Source organism: Engystomops pustulosus, chromosome 10 (assembly GCF_040894005.1).
Source record: "Engystomops pustulosus chromosome 10, aEngPut4.maternal, whole genome shotgun sequence".
Classification (NCBI taxonomy): domain Eukaryota; kingdom Metazoa; phylum Chordata; class Amphibia; order Anura; family Leptodactylidae; genus Engystomops; species Engystomops pustulosus.
In genome coordinates this window covers 58,569,653-58,585,478 of record NC_092420.1, presented here as the reverse complement: position 1 = coordinate 58,585,478, position 15,826 = coordinate 58,569,653, and the positions used below count along the sequence as shown (strand labels likewise).

Genomic DNA, 15,826 nt, shown 5'->3' with positions numbered 1-15,826 from the left:
GAACCTTGCTCATCTATTTAGAAGTGTTTGTGCCACTTTTGTGTCACAGTTGCATTATGTCCAACACTGTGCATCTAAAGTGGTGTAATAGTGCTTAGGCTACATTCACATACATGTATGCGGGACGTTTATATGACCGACGTATATTATACGGCCATTATATACGTCCCCCATACACGTGCGGCACCGTACCGCTCCGTAGCCTGTAGAAAAATAGGACATGTGTATATGCCTATGGAGAGGGGCGGGGGTGTGCTGCGCTCATCCCCTGTTCCTCTCCACAGCGCCGAAGTATGCCTGCCGTACTACGGTATGGCGGGCATACAACGTCTGAATGTAGCTTTAGTCGAGTTTGCGCCATATTTATTACCGAGCTGCGTCACAATTCTGTTGCAACAGCATGAAGCTGTGCACTGAAATAATAGGTGAAACTGTGTGCACATCCTAAAAACAGACCAGATTTACTATTAGCGAGCACCACTATTGGATTATCCGGTGAAGAAGTACACGTTAGTGAGGCAAAGTGCAGTGAGGCAGATGCACCAGTTTTCATATATTTGGGCCAAGACCTTTCAATAGTATTATAGTAATAGATATATACATGTACAGGCGGTCCCCTACTTAAGAACACTCGAGTTACATACGACCCATAGTTACAAACGGACCTCTGGATATTGGTAATTTATTGTACTTTAGTCCTAGGCTACATTAATCAGCTGAAAGAGTTATCACAGACGTCTGTAATGAAGCTTTAGTGTTAATATTGATTATTATGACAACCCAACATTTTTAAAATCCAATTGTCACAGAGACCAAAAAAGTTCTGGCTGCGATTACAATGATAAAATATACAGTTCCAACTTACATACAAACTCAACTTAAGCACAAACCTACAGACCCTATCTTGTATGTAACCCGGGGACTGCCTGTATAGTAAAAGAGCACTGTCCTCACATTTAGACAATATGTAGCAAACTTCCAGGTCTCCTTTTATATTAGACATGTGAACCATTTTTTTTTCAATGGATTTTTTATTTTGGCAACTGCACATAAACTTATTAAACCTCCCCTATTGATAATGTTACTGCTTAGAAACTGATAATACCGCACAGGCATAATCTAAATATAGCCTTTCCTTGACCTAAAACACACTATACCTCCACCCCATTGGAATGTCTGAACGTATGTAAAATACCTGGCTCCCATACAATAGGACGTAACTGTATACTTGCTGATTAATCGTCAAGCCAGTTAGGTGGGTAATTGGCTGAAAGTGGCTAAAAATGCTAAGTAGTTCAGTAGATAAAAAGATAGAGGGAATGAGCCAGTCCCTGCTTAATCTTATCCTGTGGGGCTACAGCCAGACACATTCATTTTCTAGATGGCTACAGAAAAGAGGTCCTCATATTATTCTCCTTTTTCTTCCTGCTTACAGAAGAGTCCCGAACCCACAATGGGATCTCACCTGAAGTACATCTCATTGGGAATCCTAGTGTTTCAGACCACCAGCTTAGTCCTGACTATGCGCTACTCTCGCACGCTCAAGGAGGATGGACCACGATACTTGTCTTCCACTGCTGTGGTGGCCGCAGAAGTGCTGAAAATCATAACCTGCATCTTTTTGGTATATAAAGACAACAGTAAGTACATCAACAAATCTAAATGATCCACAATGATGATAAAAATTACATGATGAGGCAATATTTTGTGTATTCTGTAGCTTGATAGACAGCTCTTTATTAATTGGTGCCTCAACTAGTGTATGTTCTGTTAGAAGATACAACCTGATGTATTCTTTTAGATTCAGTTAGAATTTAGGGGGAAATTAAGCTCATAACCCCTTAAGGACGCAGCCTTTTTTCACTCCACACCTTCAGAAGTATATAACTTTTTTATTTTTCATGTATAGAGCTGTGTGGGGGCTTATTTTCTGCGGAACGAATTTTACTTCTCAATGACGTTATTTATTATTCCATACCTTGTACAGGGAAGTTGTAAAAAAAATTCTTGTGGGCTTGATTTTTACGACTTTCACTTTGTGCTCTAAATGATAGGTCTACGTTATTCTTTGGTTCGGTAGATCACGGTGACACCACATTTATAAAGGTTTTGTTGTGTTTTAATACATTTTCACAAATTAAAACAATGTGTACGAAAAATACAAATTTGTTTCGCAATTTTCAGACACGAATAACTTTTTCATACTTTGGTGTGTGGACCTGTGTGAGGTGTAATTTTTTTTGCAAAATGAGCTAATGTTTTCATTGCTACTATTTTGACGACTATGCAACCTTTTGATCACTCTTTATTACATTTTTTATGTTATGTAAAATGGTGTAAAAGTTGTGTTTTGATCATTTGGTTGCTATATTTCGCTGCGTGGTTCACCACCGGAAATAACCGCTTTTATATTTTAATAGATTGGCCATTTTGGGACGTGGCGATTATATATCTTGTTTCTGATTTTTACTGTTTTGTTTAGTTTTATATCAATTCTTGGGAAAGGGGATGATTTGAATGCACCGCTGTCTTTCAAATGCTGTTGATAGATAGATTCATCGTTTTTCGGCTGCCACTTTTTCAAGTTTCCTGAAGTTGGCCTACTTAATCATTGCAATGTGTATTAACTGTTTTCCCTTTGTGATACAAGTGATGAGTTGCCTGTTTAGTCTCACTTTTGTGACTTTTTGTGGTGTGACTTTTTAGTCCCAATGTAGTAGTTTACCAAAAGTAAGTCCTGTCTAGCATGCTCTGTTTTGCTCTGTATTAGGTGTAAAAATGGGACAGTTCCAAGCTCAAAAGTCTCACAACTTGAGTAAACAACTCGGCTATAAAGATATGCGGCCACTGCATTAAATCCTTGAGGCAGCTAACTTTGGTACGCTGCTTGATTCTGTGCCGAAAAAGTCCAAAACTGCAGAAAGTTGCACAGGAAAAAAGAGAAAGGAATCAATAAGAGTGATACATGTCCCCCCATAGAGGTTAAAGAGGATCTGTCACAAAAATTTTATATTTTTAAAAGATATGGCCCCCAAATGTTTATATGAGAATTAGAATATATTATCTGAGGGGGGCCTTCTATTATCACACAGCCAGAGAAAAAAAGGTTTATCGCCCTTTTGGCTACTATTAGCTTATTCATATATAATCTTCTGTGGGTCATATCTTCAGGACAAATTTAAAACAAAAAAAGACAGATCCTACCATTCTAGCATTAACTTCCTAATACAACCCACCACTGGTATCTTGCTCTCTTCCTTGTCCCAAATCAACTTTTTTGAAGTTTTTATATTTTAAAAAGTAAAAAAGAGAAACTCTGATACTTACCAGGATGTGAGTCTGATGATGACTCACATCTGAAGATCCCATGCCAGTGCCTCTTCTCTCAATGCGGGAATTAAAGGGGTAATCCAGGAATATGAACGTCTGATACAAAAGCCCATGATGATATAAATAAATGTATATAACAAAACTCAATGTTATTAGTCACAAAATGGAGCTTAAATAGTTTGATTTTATGATTTACAAATGTTATGGCCTCTCTAAAGTATGCAGAGTTTTCACCAAGATGGCCGCCACTGGAAACTACAAGTTCCATGATCCTTTAGTTCTCAGTAACTCCTCCTCCCTCTTATGCTCTGCTCCTAGTAATGATCTAACAGATTTTCTTGCTCTGTTACCATAGTAATGATGTGTAGCTTCCTTCACTGCACATTGCATCAGTGAGGTGATGTCTTACCACAACACAGGCCATACTGGATACACCTACTGCAGTCAAACTTAGTGGTGATCACATGATCTGCCCAGGCAGGTGCAGGACATGTGATGTGGACATGTGACCAGCGGCCATCGTCTGTCCTGTGTCTGCTCCGCTCGGAGGAAATCAACTGACTGATTAATGGGCCAGTAGCATTTTAATTCTCCATCACAGTTTATGTCCATTCAACAATCAACAATATAACAATTACAATATCATTCCCCCCCCCCTTCTACTCTCCCATCCCATCCCATCCCCCGTGCTGGAGAAGGAAATATATAGCGTGTATCTTTAAACCAATTATAAATTCCACTGATCCCAAATCATATTCAATCTTCTTCCTCCTCTATAACGACTCTCATATGGGCATTCGTATAATGTTTTCTGTGTAATAAATTGTACTTCCTAGTGACAGCATTTCATTTTCCGGTTACTGGGATGCTGAAAAAAAATTCCAGTTTTTATGGCTTAGACTGTGCGTTCCAAATGGTACCTGTACTTTATTCCTTGGGCGGTATGATTGTGGGATTTTTTTTTTTTTTTTCATTTGTCATACATTTAAATGTATAAATACATTTATATACACTTTTGTCTCATTTGTAACAATGAGCTAGTAACACTGTCTTGGAGTAACCATAGTCTACTTATTCAGGTCTATGGAGAGTTTTCCATACTTGTTTTGTGCAGATAGAAGGTGGTGTTATCTTCTGTAATCCTATGTTTCTACTTGTCTGTGATGTAAATGAGGTGACTGCTGAATAGAAATCCCCTACAGAATTAGCAAATTCCAGTCTATTCTTAAATTGAAAGCGAGAATTGCAGGATATAGTACTCTTTATAGAAAGATAGGAACATTCTACCTCATTAGCATAATATAAGAAGGAAGGAGACCATGGATAATAAATATGAGAAGATTACCACAGTCACGTTGCGTGGGTCTATGAGGTAGTGTCTATGGTTTATCATGCAAGATTTTGATGGTAGATTTCATAAAACAATTTATTAAAAGATAATTCATTTTTTGGTGACACTTTCCCTTAGAGGCTCATGTTCACCACAATGAAATGGACAGCACACAGTAGCACTAACTTCATTACTTTCAATGGATCACTGCACGCAGACTTTTATTTATTTATTTTTTTTAACCCCAAAATGACTTGGCCATTTTTTATTTTTGTGTTTCCATTTTTCACACCCCACCTTGAAAAATCCATAACTTTTTTTATTTTTACATGTGAATAGCTGTGTGAGGGATTGTTTCCTGCATAACATGCCTTCTACTGGGAAGTGGGAAAAAATTCTAAATGCGGTGAAAAGTATTGGTGACATTTGGCCATTTTCTTGTGGGGTTGGTTTTACGGGTTTCTCTACGCACCCCAAGTGACATGTTTCCTTTATTTTTGGATGGCACATTTTTATGCTTTTTTTTTTTTTTTTTTTAATATATATTTAAAAAATTAAAACTTTTTGTACACAAATGTCTTTGTTTTGCTAATAAATTTTTCATACATCAGTGTACAGAGTGATTTGGTTGTATTTTCCATTCCGGGTTTAACGAGGGAATAAACATTATTATTTTTTGATAGATTGGACAATTTGGGATATGGCAATACCTGTTTTTTCAATTATATTATTTTTCAGACCCCTTAGGGTACTATAACCGTATATTGTCTGATTGGTTCTACTATAAAACAGTATGGGGCAGATTTACTTACCCGGTCCGTTCGCAATCCAGCGGCGCGTTCTCTGCGGTGGATTCGGGTCCGTGAAGGTAAGCGCGTCCCAAGCGACACTTTTATTGTTTTATATGCGGCGGTTTTTCCGAATCCGTCGGGTTTTCGCTCGGCCATGCCCCCCGATTTCCGTCGCGCGCATGCCGGCGCCGATGCGCCACAATCCGATCGCGTGCACCAAAATCCCAGGGCAATACAGGGAAAATCGGCGCAAATCGGAAATATTCGGGTAACACGTCGGGAAACCGCGAATCGGCCCCTTAGTAAATGACCCCCTATATGTGGATTTTGCACATCATGTATTACCATGTGCCACTGGCACATTGTAAATTTTCTGAAGATCTGTTATAGTCTCAGGTCTTATAACAAATTGATGCTGTCATGTTGGCAGATTGTCGCTCCCTAATGACGTCACAATCTAAATCAAGATGGCGGCGCCCATCTAAAAAGTCAAAAGCAAGGAAATGATCCATCAGTCCAGCACGGCACAGTTTAGGCTTAAAAATCTCATATATTTATTCATCATAAAATAACACTCACAGTGAAACACAGCTTTAAGCGTCACAGACTGTGACGTTTAAAGCTGTGTTTCACTGTGAGTGTTATTTTATGAAGAATAAACATATGAGATTTTTAAGCCTACACCGTGCCGTGCTGGACTGATGGATCATTTCCTTGCTTTTGTCTACCGTGCGTTGAGCTCCGGACCTGTCCATGTGCACCACTAAAAGGGTGATTTAGGATCCATTTTGGGTGAGAGCTTAAATATTTGGTGGGTTGTAGCTGGCACTTGTAGACCCTTGTACGTACACTAGTGATCAATTCATCAAGTACATACTTTGTGAAGTCATAGAAACCTGTGACTGGCATATTTATGGCATGATCTATGACTCTGTGTTTTACGGTACAATGATAACTATATATATATATATATGGTATATTGAGGTATCTTTTCACAGTTATGTAATATGATGGTTTATTTCTTTGATACCCTGATCTAGCTTTCAATTTCTTTTTATAGGCTGTAGTGTACGAGCTCTGAATAGAGTCCTTCATGAAGAGATCATCAATAAACCATTTGACACCCTGAAGCTCGCCATACCTGCTGTGATCTACACCTTGCAGAATAACCTCCTCTATGTCGCACTGTCCAACCTGGATGCAGCCACTTACCAGGTAAATATAATCAGGTCATATTATAAAGGCAAATATTATTCCAAATTAATGCTAAGCTCAGGAGACCATAGACTTCTTACGTCCTGAAGGTAATTCATATCAAAAGTGAATTCAATTACAAGCATAAAATCTTTTTTTTATCATATTATATTTATCATATCTGAAGAATAAGTCACAAATGATTAATTATTCCACAGATAGATTATAACATATAAAAAATGTAAACGGTTTTATGCCTTTAATTAGCATGGAGGGTGGTGGAGAACTAACACCCATCTTCCCCACAGATCACCTTTTGGGTGCCTTCTGTCTCTTCTTAAGTTTGTGATGTAACGTGGTCTGTGTGCATCTCAGAACCCTTCACGTATGGCTATTTACATCCTATTTGAACATGCCCCGTGCAGAAAGGATGTTTATAAACATCATGACAGTGGCCAGCTACAAACGGCCATATGTCCTGAACCTGGCACTACGAAAAAAAAAATTTGTGTTATATTAAACAGCACTGTGTCCTCCTCCAGCCTTTCAACTGGAGGCAGAATGTAGAAGCTGCAGGAGACTTTCACTTTGCACCCTCTGCAAAGTAAAAATTGTTTTGATATGTAACATTTTTCCAGAGATATTGCCATTTAAAGATTAGAACATCAAAAATTGACCTGGACATTCAGGCGCCAATGGCCAGAGGTCACAAAGGTGTTAAATAGGGACCATGTGAGAGACATTTTAGGTGCAAACGGAGTACAACTGACCCATTCTTATTCCTTAAATCACCTAAAAAGTCCAAAAAAATAAAAACCCTGCAAATCAGAGACCAGGAAAAAAAGACATGCATCGCAACTTCAACTTTAGAAAGATTCATGGCACTGCTAAAGTATTCCGACTTCAGCCAACTTTAAAATGTGGCAAAAGAAAACAAGTGCTACATCCGCCTCTGTGACAGGAGCCTATTGACTTACTGTTGTCTTACTGTATATTTTCTTTTTATTAGGTCACCTATCAGCTCAAAATCCTCACTACTGCTTTATTCTCTGTGTCCATGTTGCAAAAAAGGCTTACAAAGTTTCAGTGGCTTTCTCTAGTGATTCTTATGCTCGGAGTAACATTTGTCCAGGTAAAGTAAAAAAAATAAATGTTTTGTTTGATAAACTATTTTATAGTATACAGAATGAATAGTATACAGAATGAATGCAACTCTGTCTACCAAATTCACTGTCAATATATACGACTCTTATATTCAATTTCCCAACAAACTCCCCCTGCAGTCGTTTCCATCAACCCCCGTCTCTTTAGCTTTATACTCCTGCCACTGTCTACATATGTGGCACTGCCCATTAACCATATACAGAAAATTGTATACCTTAATTTTTTTTTTTTTTCCTGGAATCCTGACCGGTGGAAAAAAATTCCTAAATTGTGTTTCACTTGTAAGATAAACTATTTATTTTATTAAACATTTTAACTTAATTTTTTCTAAGCAGATGGCATCTGGTTTCTTGTAGACACAGTAACACACCTCTCCACATTGTGTGCAGCTGGATTGTAGCAGAGGCGTGACCCTGTTTCTAGAAGAAAGGATTTGTGTTTATCTAAGCCTGTAAAGATTGCAATATCCTTATTCTCTATTGTTCTGTTTTGCTGTAAATAGAATAGACTGCCTTTCTATAAGGTAATGGATACCTGATAGTATATTTTTTTGCTACACCCAGTTGTGCACATAGCCAGGAGGCCTTACATAAACCACACCCTCAGGCTGTGTATGAAATAGGTTTTCTAGCATTCCCTTTTTTATGTTAAAACTCACTTGTCTGCCCATAAAGTATTACCCTTTAAGGGTAATATGCAAATGAGCTGTGTTCACTTTTACAAGGTGAAGCGTGAGTGTCACTTCAAATGTCTATCTCTAGTTCTAGAACCATGGTAACTGTGTCATTGTAAAGATGAGTTTTGATCATAGTTTTGGTTAGGGTTTTACATTACAAAAAGCCTTTGGGCTTTTAGTTTTAGTTTTTCGACCTCATATTTTACAAGATATTCCACTGACACTGTGGGTGTGTGTATGTAATTATATATACATGTATATGTATATCTAAATCTATAAAATTTGCTTAGACACTTACTTCATAGTGCAAACTTCCTCCTTCTACACAGTGGCCCACAGATTCCTCCACTGCTCCTTCTAAGGATGTATCGTCCGGTTCGCGCTTCATGGGTCTCATGGCGGTCCTCACTGCATGTTTCTCAAGTGGTTTTGCTGGTGTCTACTTTGAAAAAATCCTTAAAGAAACCAAGCAGTCTGTGTGGATTAGAAATATACAGCTTGGTGAGTACACAGTGACATGAATAACATTTACAACATAAAGACACCCCAATTCACAATCTTTATGGTGCACTGCAATTCTGAGAAGATGAAGCTTTGGTACTCTGCTAGACGCTTTCACCTTAGACTGTTCTTAGACTACATTCACACTGCCGTCGCCGGCCGTACCGCAGCACTGCAGGCAACGGCAGCGCGCGGGGAGAGGAGGAGGAGGTGAGCGCAGCTCACCCCCGCCCCTCTCCATAAGAACATATAGCGCACGGCGCCGTACTACGGAGAAAGATAGGACATGTTCTACACACGTGCGGCACCGTACCTCTCCCGTAGGGCGCGGTGCGCCCATTGCCGCCTATGGGGGACATATATCGTCCGTATATACGTCCCCCTTGCGGCAGTGTGAATGCAGCCTTAGCTGGAATGGTTGACTAAGATACACAGTAGCCAAGAAGCTTTTGTCAGAAAAAAGACACTGTTCGTATAGTCCCCCAAACCTTATTAAAAAATATTTTTAAACCCTGCACAACCCATTTTGCGATACTTGTCTCAATTTTTTTTTAAACTTGGTGAAAAACTGACTGCATTTATACTATATGACTTCACAAGAAAACTGACATAGTAATGTGGCTAAAGTCTAATCCGGACTAAACACCACACCTAGTCAGACGGCTCGTCTCGTACAGGCATGAAGGCAGGTGTGAGCAAAATGAGGCACGGAGCCAGTTACACCTCTATACACCTCTGTGTATGACAGCAGCTTTGAATTCTATCTGCTTGACGTGGCAGGGGATGTTGGGAGGGACAGCCGTCTAAAGTTTGTAAATCTCTCAACAATGACTTGTTATGGTGTTACCTGGCTTATTAGCACAATGTTCCAGAATTCAAATTGTGAGGAACATCATAACCTACGCAGATAGTTTTAGGACATGGCTGTAAATGTTTCCTTTTAAAGTGCTTCATAGGAGATTATAGTATTAGTTGGTTCACAAAAGTCAGACACAATTTAGGCCATGCCCTAATTGCTTGTGATACACCCCTTTTGGCGCACCAGTAACTAAAGTATCTAAAAACTGGCAATAATTGAGATTGATAAATGTTTCACTAAATGATATTAATGGGTGGATTTATCATGACCATGCATTGATCCCCCCTACTCCGGTGAAAGTAGAAGATATACATAGAGGTCCCTGCCTGGTGTAGAATTGTACTGTAACCCTCCACAGGCTTCTATGAGGCATAATAAAGGCCTCCCAATGAGTCAAGATTGCGGACACATTCCTTTTATGTTTCCTGGATATCTCCCAGTAATACATGCTTACCATTAAGATATATTAGTAGATTAAATTTATAATGCATTAAAATATTAGAAGGGTTTTGCCTTAATTGACATCTATCCCATATTTATGGGAAATGACTGCTAGAAACTCACAGAATGGGAGACTACAGGTCCAACTAAACTGCCTTGTGTTGTTGAGATCCTTCTTATCCTCTGAGCTGAGATCCTCAGAAGTTATAGGAGCAATAGACGAGGTTTCTTCCTGCGCTTCATAGATTTGGGATGAAGGTAATGCCACAAGGACTTGCAGGACCCCCCATACATCCATGATTAGACATGTATCACTTATTCTGTGACAGGAGATATATGTAAATATATGAAACCAATGAATGTGGAATAAGTCTCTTTATCTTCCTTGCAGGTTTCTTTGGTGGTATATTTGGTTTGGTTGGAGTCTATGCTTATGACGGAGATAGTGTCTCAAAAGGAGGATTCTTTCAAGGATACAACAATCTGACTTGGACAGTTGTGGTTCTTCAGGTAGTAATATGACGTTTTTATATTCTGCAGCTTTGGCACCAGTTAGGCTACATGCACAAGGCTGTGTGCTCAATCAGATGGATAACCATATTTTTCATTGAAAACAATAGGGTTGTGTGCTACCTGTTAAAAAAACCGTTTTGGTATGGCTGGCACACGGCCAGAAAATACCATTGTGTGCATGTAGCCTTAGGCTGCGTTCACACGTGACCTTTTACTAAGCACAATGTAAAAGCAATCTTACTTCAATAGGTGATCGCAGGAGGAGTCTGTGTGATTCACTTTCAAACACAACACAAACACCATGTGGAACACGGTCTTATTATTAAAGTGAAGTTGAACTGTATAGTATGCAGTGTATTGTATGCATTGGTTACAGCCTTCATGAGTAATGTAATGCCCAGCAGCCTTCCCTCAATAACAAAATACCGAGGCAGCCTACCCTAGTAATGAAATGCCCCAAGCACCTCAGTAATGAAATGCCCAATGCAGCCCCCCTAGTAATGAAATGCCCAATGCAGCCTCCCCCGGAAACATAATGCTCAGCAGCCTTCCCTCACTACCGAAATACCCCATACAGCCTCCCCCAGTAATTAAATACCCCATGCAGCCTCCCCCAGTAATGAAATACCCCATGCAGCCTCCCCCAGTAATTAAATTCCCTGCAGACCTTTGGTGTATAAAAAAATAACTTAAATACTCACCTTTCAATGCTCCGCACGGCTCTTCTCTGTTGTTCTCTTCACTTGGAACAGAGTGGGCAAAGACACTTCCAAGCGCGCTGCCTGCAGTGCACACTGGGACGCCATAGTGAGTGCCGCGGGCAGAGAGCAGAGACATGTCTCTGCCTGCTCTGTTACAAGTGAAGAGGAGAAGGTCCTGAGGAATCAAATTGGTCCTGTGATGTCAGCGGGTTGGTATCGCCTAGCGATCCTCATCAGCCACCTAGCTTTGTCACCTGGTTTTGCAACAGGGTGACATCAGAAATTATATATATCGGCCGGGGAGCGGGAAGGGGTTGAATATCCAAGTTGGTGGAAATTTGTAGACTATGTTATATTTACTTTATTCTTTTTTTTTTTTTTTAAATCTTTTCTTCCTTTCATGCTTTGCAATTGCTATAGCACATGATGATAATGTGTATTTTCCGTCTTCATCATTTTTAGGCCTTAGGTGGATTAGTTGTGGCTGCTGTCATCAAATACGCTGACAACATCTTGAAGGGATTTGCAACTTCTCTTTCAATCATCCTGTCAACTCTGATCTCCTATTTTTGGTTGCAAGACTTTGTCCCTACCAGGTATATTTATTTTACCAAGTTTAACATTTTTTTTAAAGGTATCAAGACATGACAAATCTGTATAAGCTTACATTCACATGTGTCCTTTTTTATTGTCCATTGTCCCGGGGACATGTCCCGAGGATTCCCAACATTTTCTTCCAACAGAGGGCAGCCGTGGATTCCACTGTGTGCTTATACAATGGAATATATCATTTGCTTTGGGAGGGATATGTCCCCCTGATTGCGGGAGGAGGAGTAAACATAGCCAGCAGTTTTAGAAAGTTACATCACTAGGGAAACTCTCACAGCGTATGCTCAGCGGAGGTCATAAAGTGGCATCCACCCGCTATAGGGTATTATAGCCTCAGTTTACTCTATACAGGTGGTACCCTACTTAAGGACACCTGACTTAGAGACAACCCATAATTACAGACATACACCTCTGACCTCTGGTGAAGCTTTCTGAATGCTTTACTATAGTCCCAGATTGCAATAATCAGCTGTAAGGTGTCTGTAATGAAGCTTTATTGATAATCCTTGGTCCCATTACAGTAAAAAATGTTTAAACTCCAAATGTCACTGGGGCCAAATTTTTTTTTGTCTGGATCTACAATTATAAAATATACAGTTTTGACTTACATACAAATTCAACAAACCTCTTGTACGTAACCCAGGGACTGCCTGTACTTCTCTCTCCAGCTGGAAGCAGTTTGACACAGTGCAGACTGCTGTGCCTTTTCATTCAGGTTTTCCTGGATGTGAAGTATGCTGAGCACAGGGAGACCAAATGGAGGCCTCCGTCTGCCTATGTACATAATCAGCAAATGTGATGGGAGCTTCCATGGTGTACATACTCAATATATCCAAATATCAAGATCTGAAAGAAGTCTAAATGTATTTGTTTGGGTTTTTTTTTTAAAGATATAAATTAACCTAAAATATTTCTTTGTTTCTTCTTTTATCAGTGTTTTCTTTGTGGGAGCAATATTTGTGATTTCTGCTACCTTCCTTTACGGTTATGACCCCAAACCATCTGTGAACCCAGTGAAAGCATGAAGGCTGCAATAAATACAGTGACATTGTGTATGGATTGCCCCCATTGCTGCTTCAGAAGTGAGCAGCGCTGTACAAAGGCAACTAAGCCACATATGCTGCTGAAAACCAAGAAACAGCTGGCCAAGGCATTGCTGCTCTTTCTTGTGATGGACCCTATTTTATTTTAAAAGAAAAGTGCTATGTATATATAAATATTGTTGATACTTGAACTTTGAGGCATTGATTTATGTTTTGGGGATGCTGCGCAGGACTCACCTGATCAGGTATATCATATTGTCTTTCTTCTATTGGAGATATTTAATACGGTGGTTTCTGGGCTGGGATTCCCACCTGCGTCTGACCTCAGATTACTGCATAGGTGCAGCTTGTAGCTGGATATTGTGCTCCACAACAATTTTTTATTGAAGAGACCTAAGAATACCAGTGGACGTGTTTTGTATATATGTGAATGAATCACTGTCTTAGCGAGTGGGAATGTCATACATTGTGTAGACTGAAACAAGGGAAATTAAATACATTTTTATCTAATCTTGTGTTAGGTTGTTTATCCATTTGCTCAAGGAACAGAAAATATATGAGAAATGAATTCAAGATGCAGTAGGTTTTAGGTAAAATCCACAACAAATATAAGATTTCTCTTTTGGATGTACACTACCACTTAGAAATGTCCTTATTTTGGAAAGAAAAGCAAATTTTTTTGACACAATTTATGCCCTTATTGCTTGTGATGGATCCCTTTTGGGGCACCAGTATCTAAAGTATCTAAAAACTGGCAATAATTGAGATTGATAAATGTTTCTTTAAATGATATCAATGGGAGGATTTATCATGACCATGCATTGTGCACGATCCCCCCTACTCCCATGAAAGTAGGAGAAGATATACATAAAGGTCCTGCATGGTGTAGAATTGTACTATTAACCTCCACGGGAGCCTGGTGCTTTCTCCTCTACGTTGTCAAACTGCTGCTCCTGCGCCAGTGTCTGCCTCCTCCTTCTCCACCACCACAAGTGCTGCTCCATCATACCACATGTGCAGGACGCAGCCGTGTCACGCAGTTGTACACCTGGTTTGCCTGGGCAAACAAAGTCACACAGGAGATTGATTTCTTGCCACGCATCATGCATCAAGAAATCAATCTGTGGCTTTCTCTGCGACAACTGAAAATAGGAACGATGGTGACAAACAATGGGAGGAACATGGTGTCCGCGCTGCACCGAAGAGGAATGGTCCATGTGTCCTGCATGGCGCACGTGTTCAATCTGGTAGTCAACAAGTTCCTCAAGTCTTCCTCCCATCTGCAAGACATTCAAAAATGGCCAGGAAGCTGTGCATGCACTTCAGCCATTCTTACAAAGCCATGCACACCCTCCCGTGTTGCAGCGTCAGAACGGCTTCCCCCAACATAGTCTGATGTTTCCACAAGTTGGAATTCCAGCCATATGTTAGACCGCTTGTATGAACAGAGAAAAGCCATTAATGATTTTTTGATTATGCAAGCGGACAGGAGTACTCCCCCGTGTAACTTTGATGTCAGCCACTGGCAGCTCATGCGTGACACCTGCCGTTTGCTCAGGCCCTTTGAAGAGGCCACGTTATTTGTCAATTGCCAGGACTGCGGGATGAATAATGTCATTCCACTGCTTCATGTCCTGGAACTCATGCTGCAAAATCTGTCTGGTCAGGGCACTGGAGAAATGGAGACTACATCTCATGGCCACATGAGTCCGGTGGGGGCTGCACTGGAGGAGGAGTAGGAGGACATTGGAGAAGAGTTTGGTGAAATCAGTGGTTTTTCCACTCGGGTGACAAGAGAGGAGGAGCAGGAGCATCCGGAGGAAGTAGAAGACGAGGCAGATGACCCAGAAGCACTGTGGCAGTATACAGCAGAGATGGAGGCCGGGAGTCCTTCAAAGTCACCTGAGCAGATCACCTGCAGCATGGTGCTTTGCCTAGTGGCAGCTGAATACTCAACATCCGGCATTGGGATGAGTTTTGGCTCCCCACCCTCTTGGACCCTGGACTTCTGGGCAGCCAAACTTATTGCGTTGGTGCAACTTGCAGAGTTTGCATTGGAGAAGCTACCCGGCCAGAGCCAGTGTTCAGTTCAGCCATGACACCTTCCCCAAACAATGAGAAATGAGTCTTGTTTCTAACTACCTGCCTCAGCCACTATTCTGATTCTGCCACCCGCCTGATGCCACACATCTGCCAGTTGCTCCATCTGCCTCCTACCATCTTTACCAGGGACTGGAATTGTCAGCCACCTACACAATCTGTCATTGTGCCACTCTATGGCTTACCAAGTTGCTGCCCCCTCCACACACTGTCATTGTGCCACTCTGTGGCCTACCATGTTTCTGCCACCTACATAATTTGTAGTTGTGCCACTGTGCGGCCTACTCGTGCTGCTGCCAGCTGACCGATGTCTTCCTAGAACATCCTGTGATTTCCATAATGCTGTTTTCACCCTTCACCGCTCTATAACGTTGCCACTATGTTTAGTTTTCCTTTAAATTTCATCTGTCAGAAGGAATGAAAAGCCTCACGATTGATAGCAAAAAGCAGGAGTGGTTACAGAACACAGAGGACATGCAAATATCCCTTTAACTGGTCATCTCCTGTTTGTTTTTGGCTTTAGCAATACTGATGATGGATTATTGACCGATTGAAAGGGGACACTGACGAATGA

At 40.5% G+C, this 15,826-nt stretch overlaps 1 protein-coding gene across 4 annotated transcripts in view; it reads left to right on the top strand.

The window, feature by feature from the left end:
* Nucleotides 1-13,662, top strand: part of SLC35A3 (solute carrier family 35 member A3) — a 36,258-nt gene extending 22,596 nt beyond the window's left edge. For all 4 annotated transcript variants that reach the window (XM_072127167.1, XM_072127168.1, XM_072127166.1 and 1 more), the window contains exons 2-8: nucleotides 1,436-1,640; nucleotides 6,512-6,666; nucleotides 7,655-7,777; nucleotides 8,815-8,986; nucleotides 10,678-10,796; nucleotides 11,963-12,096; nucleotides 13,044-13,662. In XM_072127167.1, the coding sequence (XP_071983268.1) occupies nucleotides 1,454-1,640; nucleotides 6,512-6,666; nucleotides 7,655-7,777; nucleotides 8,815-8,986; nucleotides 10,678-10,796; nucleotides 11,963-12,096; nucleotides 13,044-13,134 (981 nt within the window). In that variant the 5' untranslated portion in view covers nucleotides 1,436-1,453 and the 3' untranslated portion in view covers nucleotides 13,135-13,662. The remainder of the gene's footprint in view (nucleotides 1-1,435; nucleotides 1,641-6,511; nucleotides 6,667-7,654; nucleotides 7,778-8,814; nucleotides 8,987-10,677; nucleotides 10,797-11,962; nucleotides 12,097-13,043) is intronic.
* Nucleotides 13,663-15,826: the final 2,164 nt, after the last annotated feature.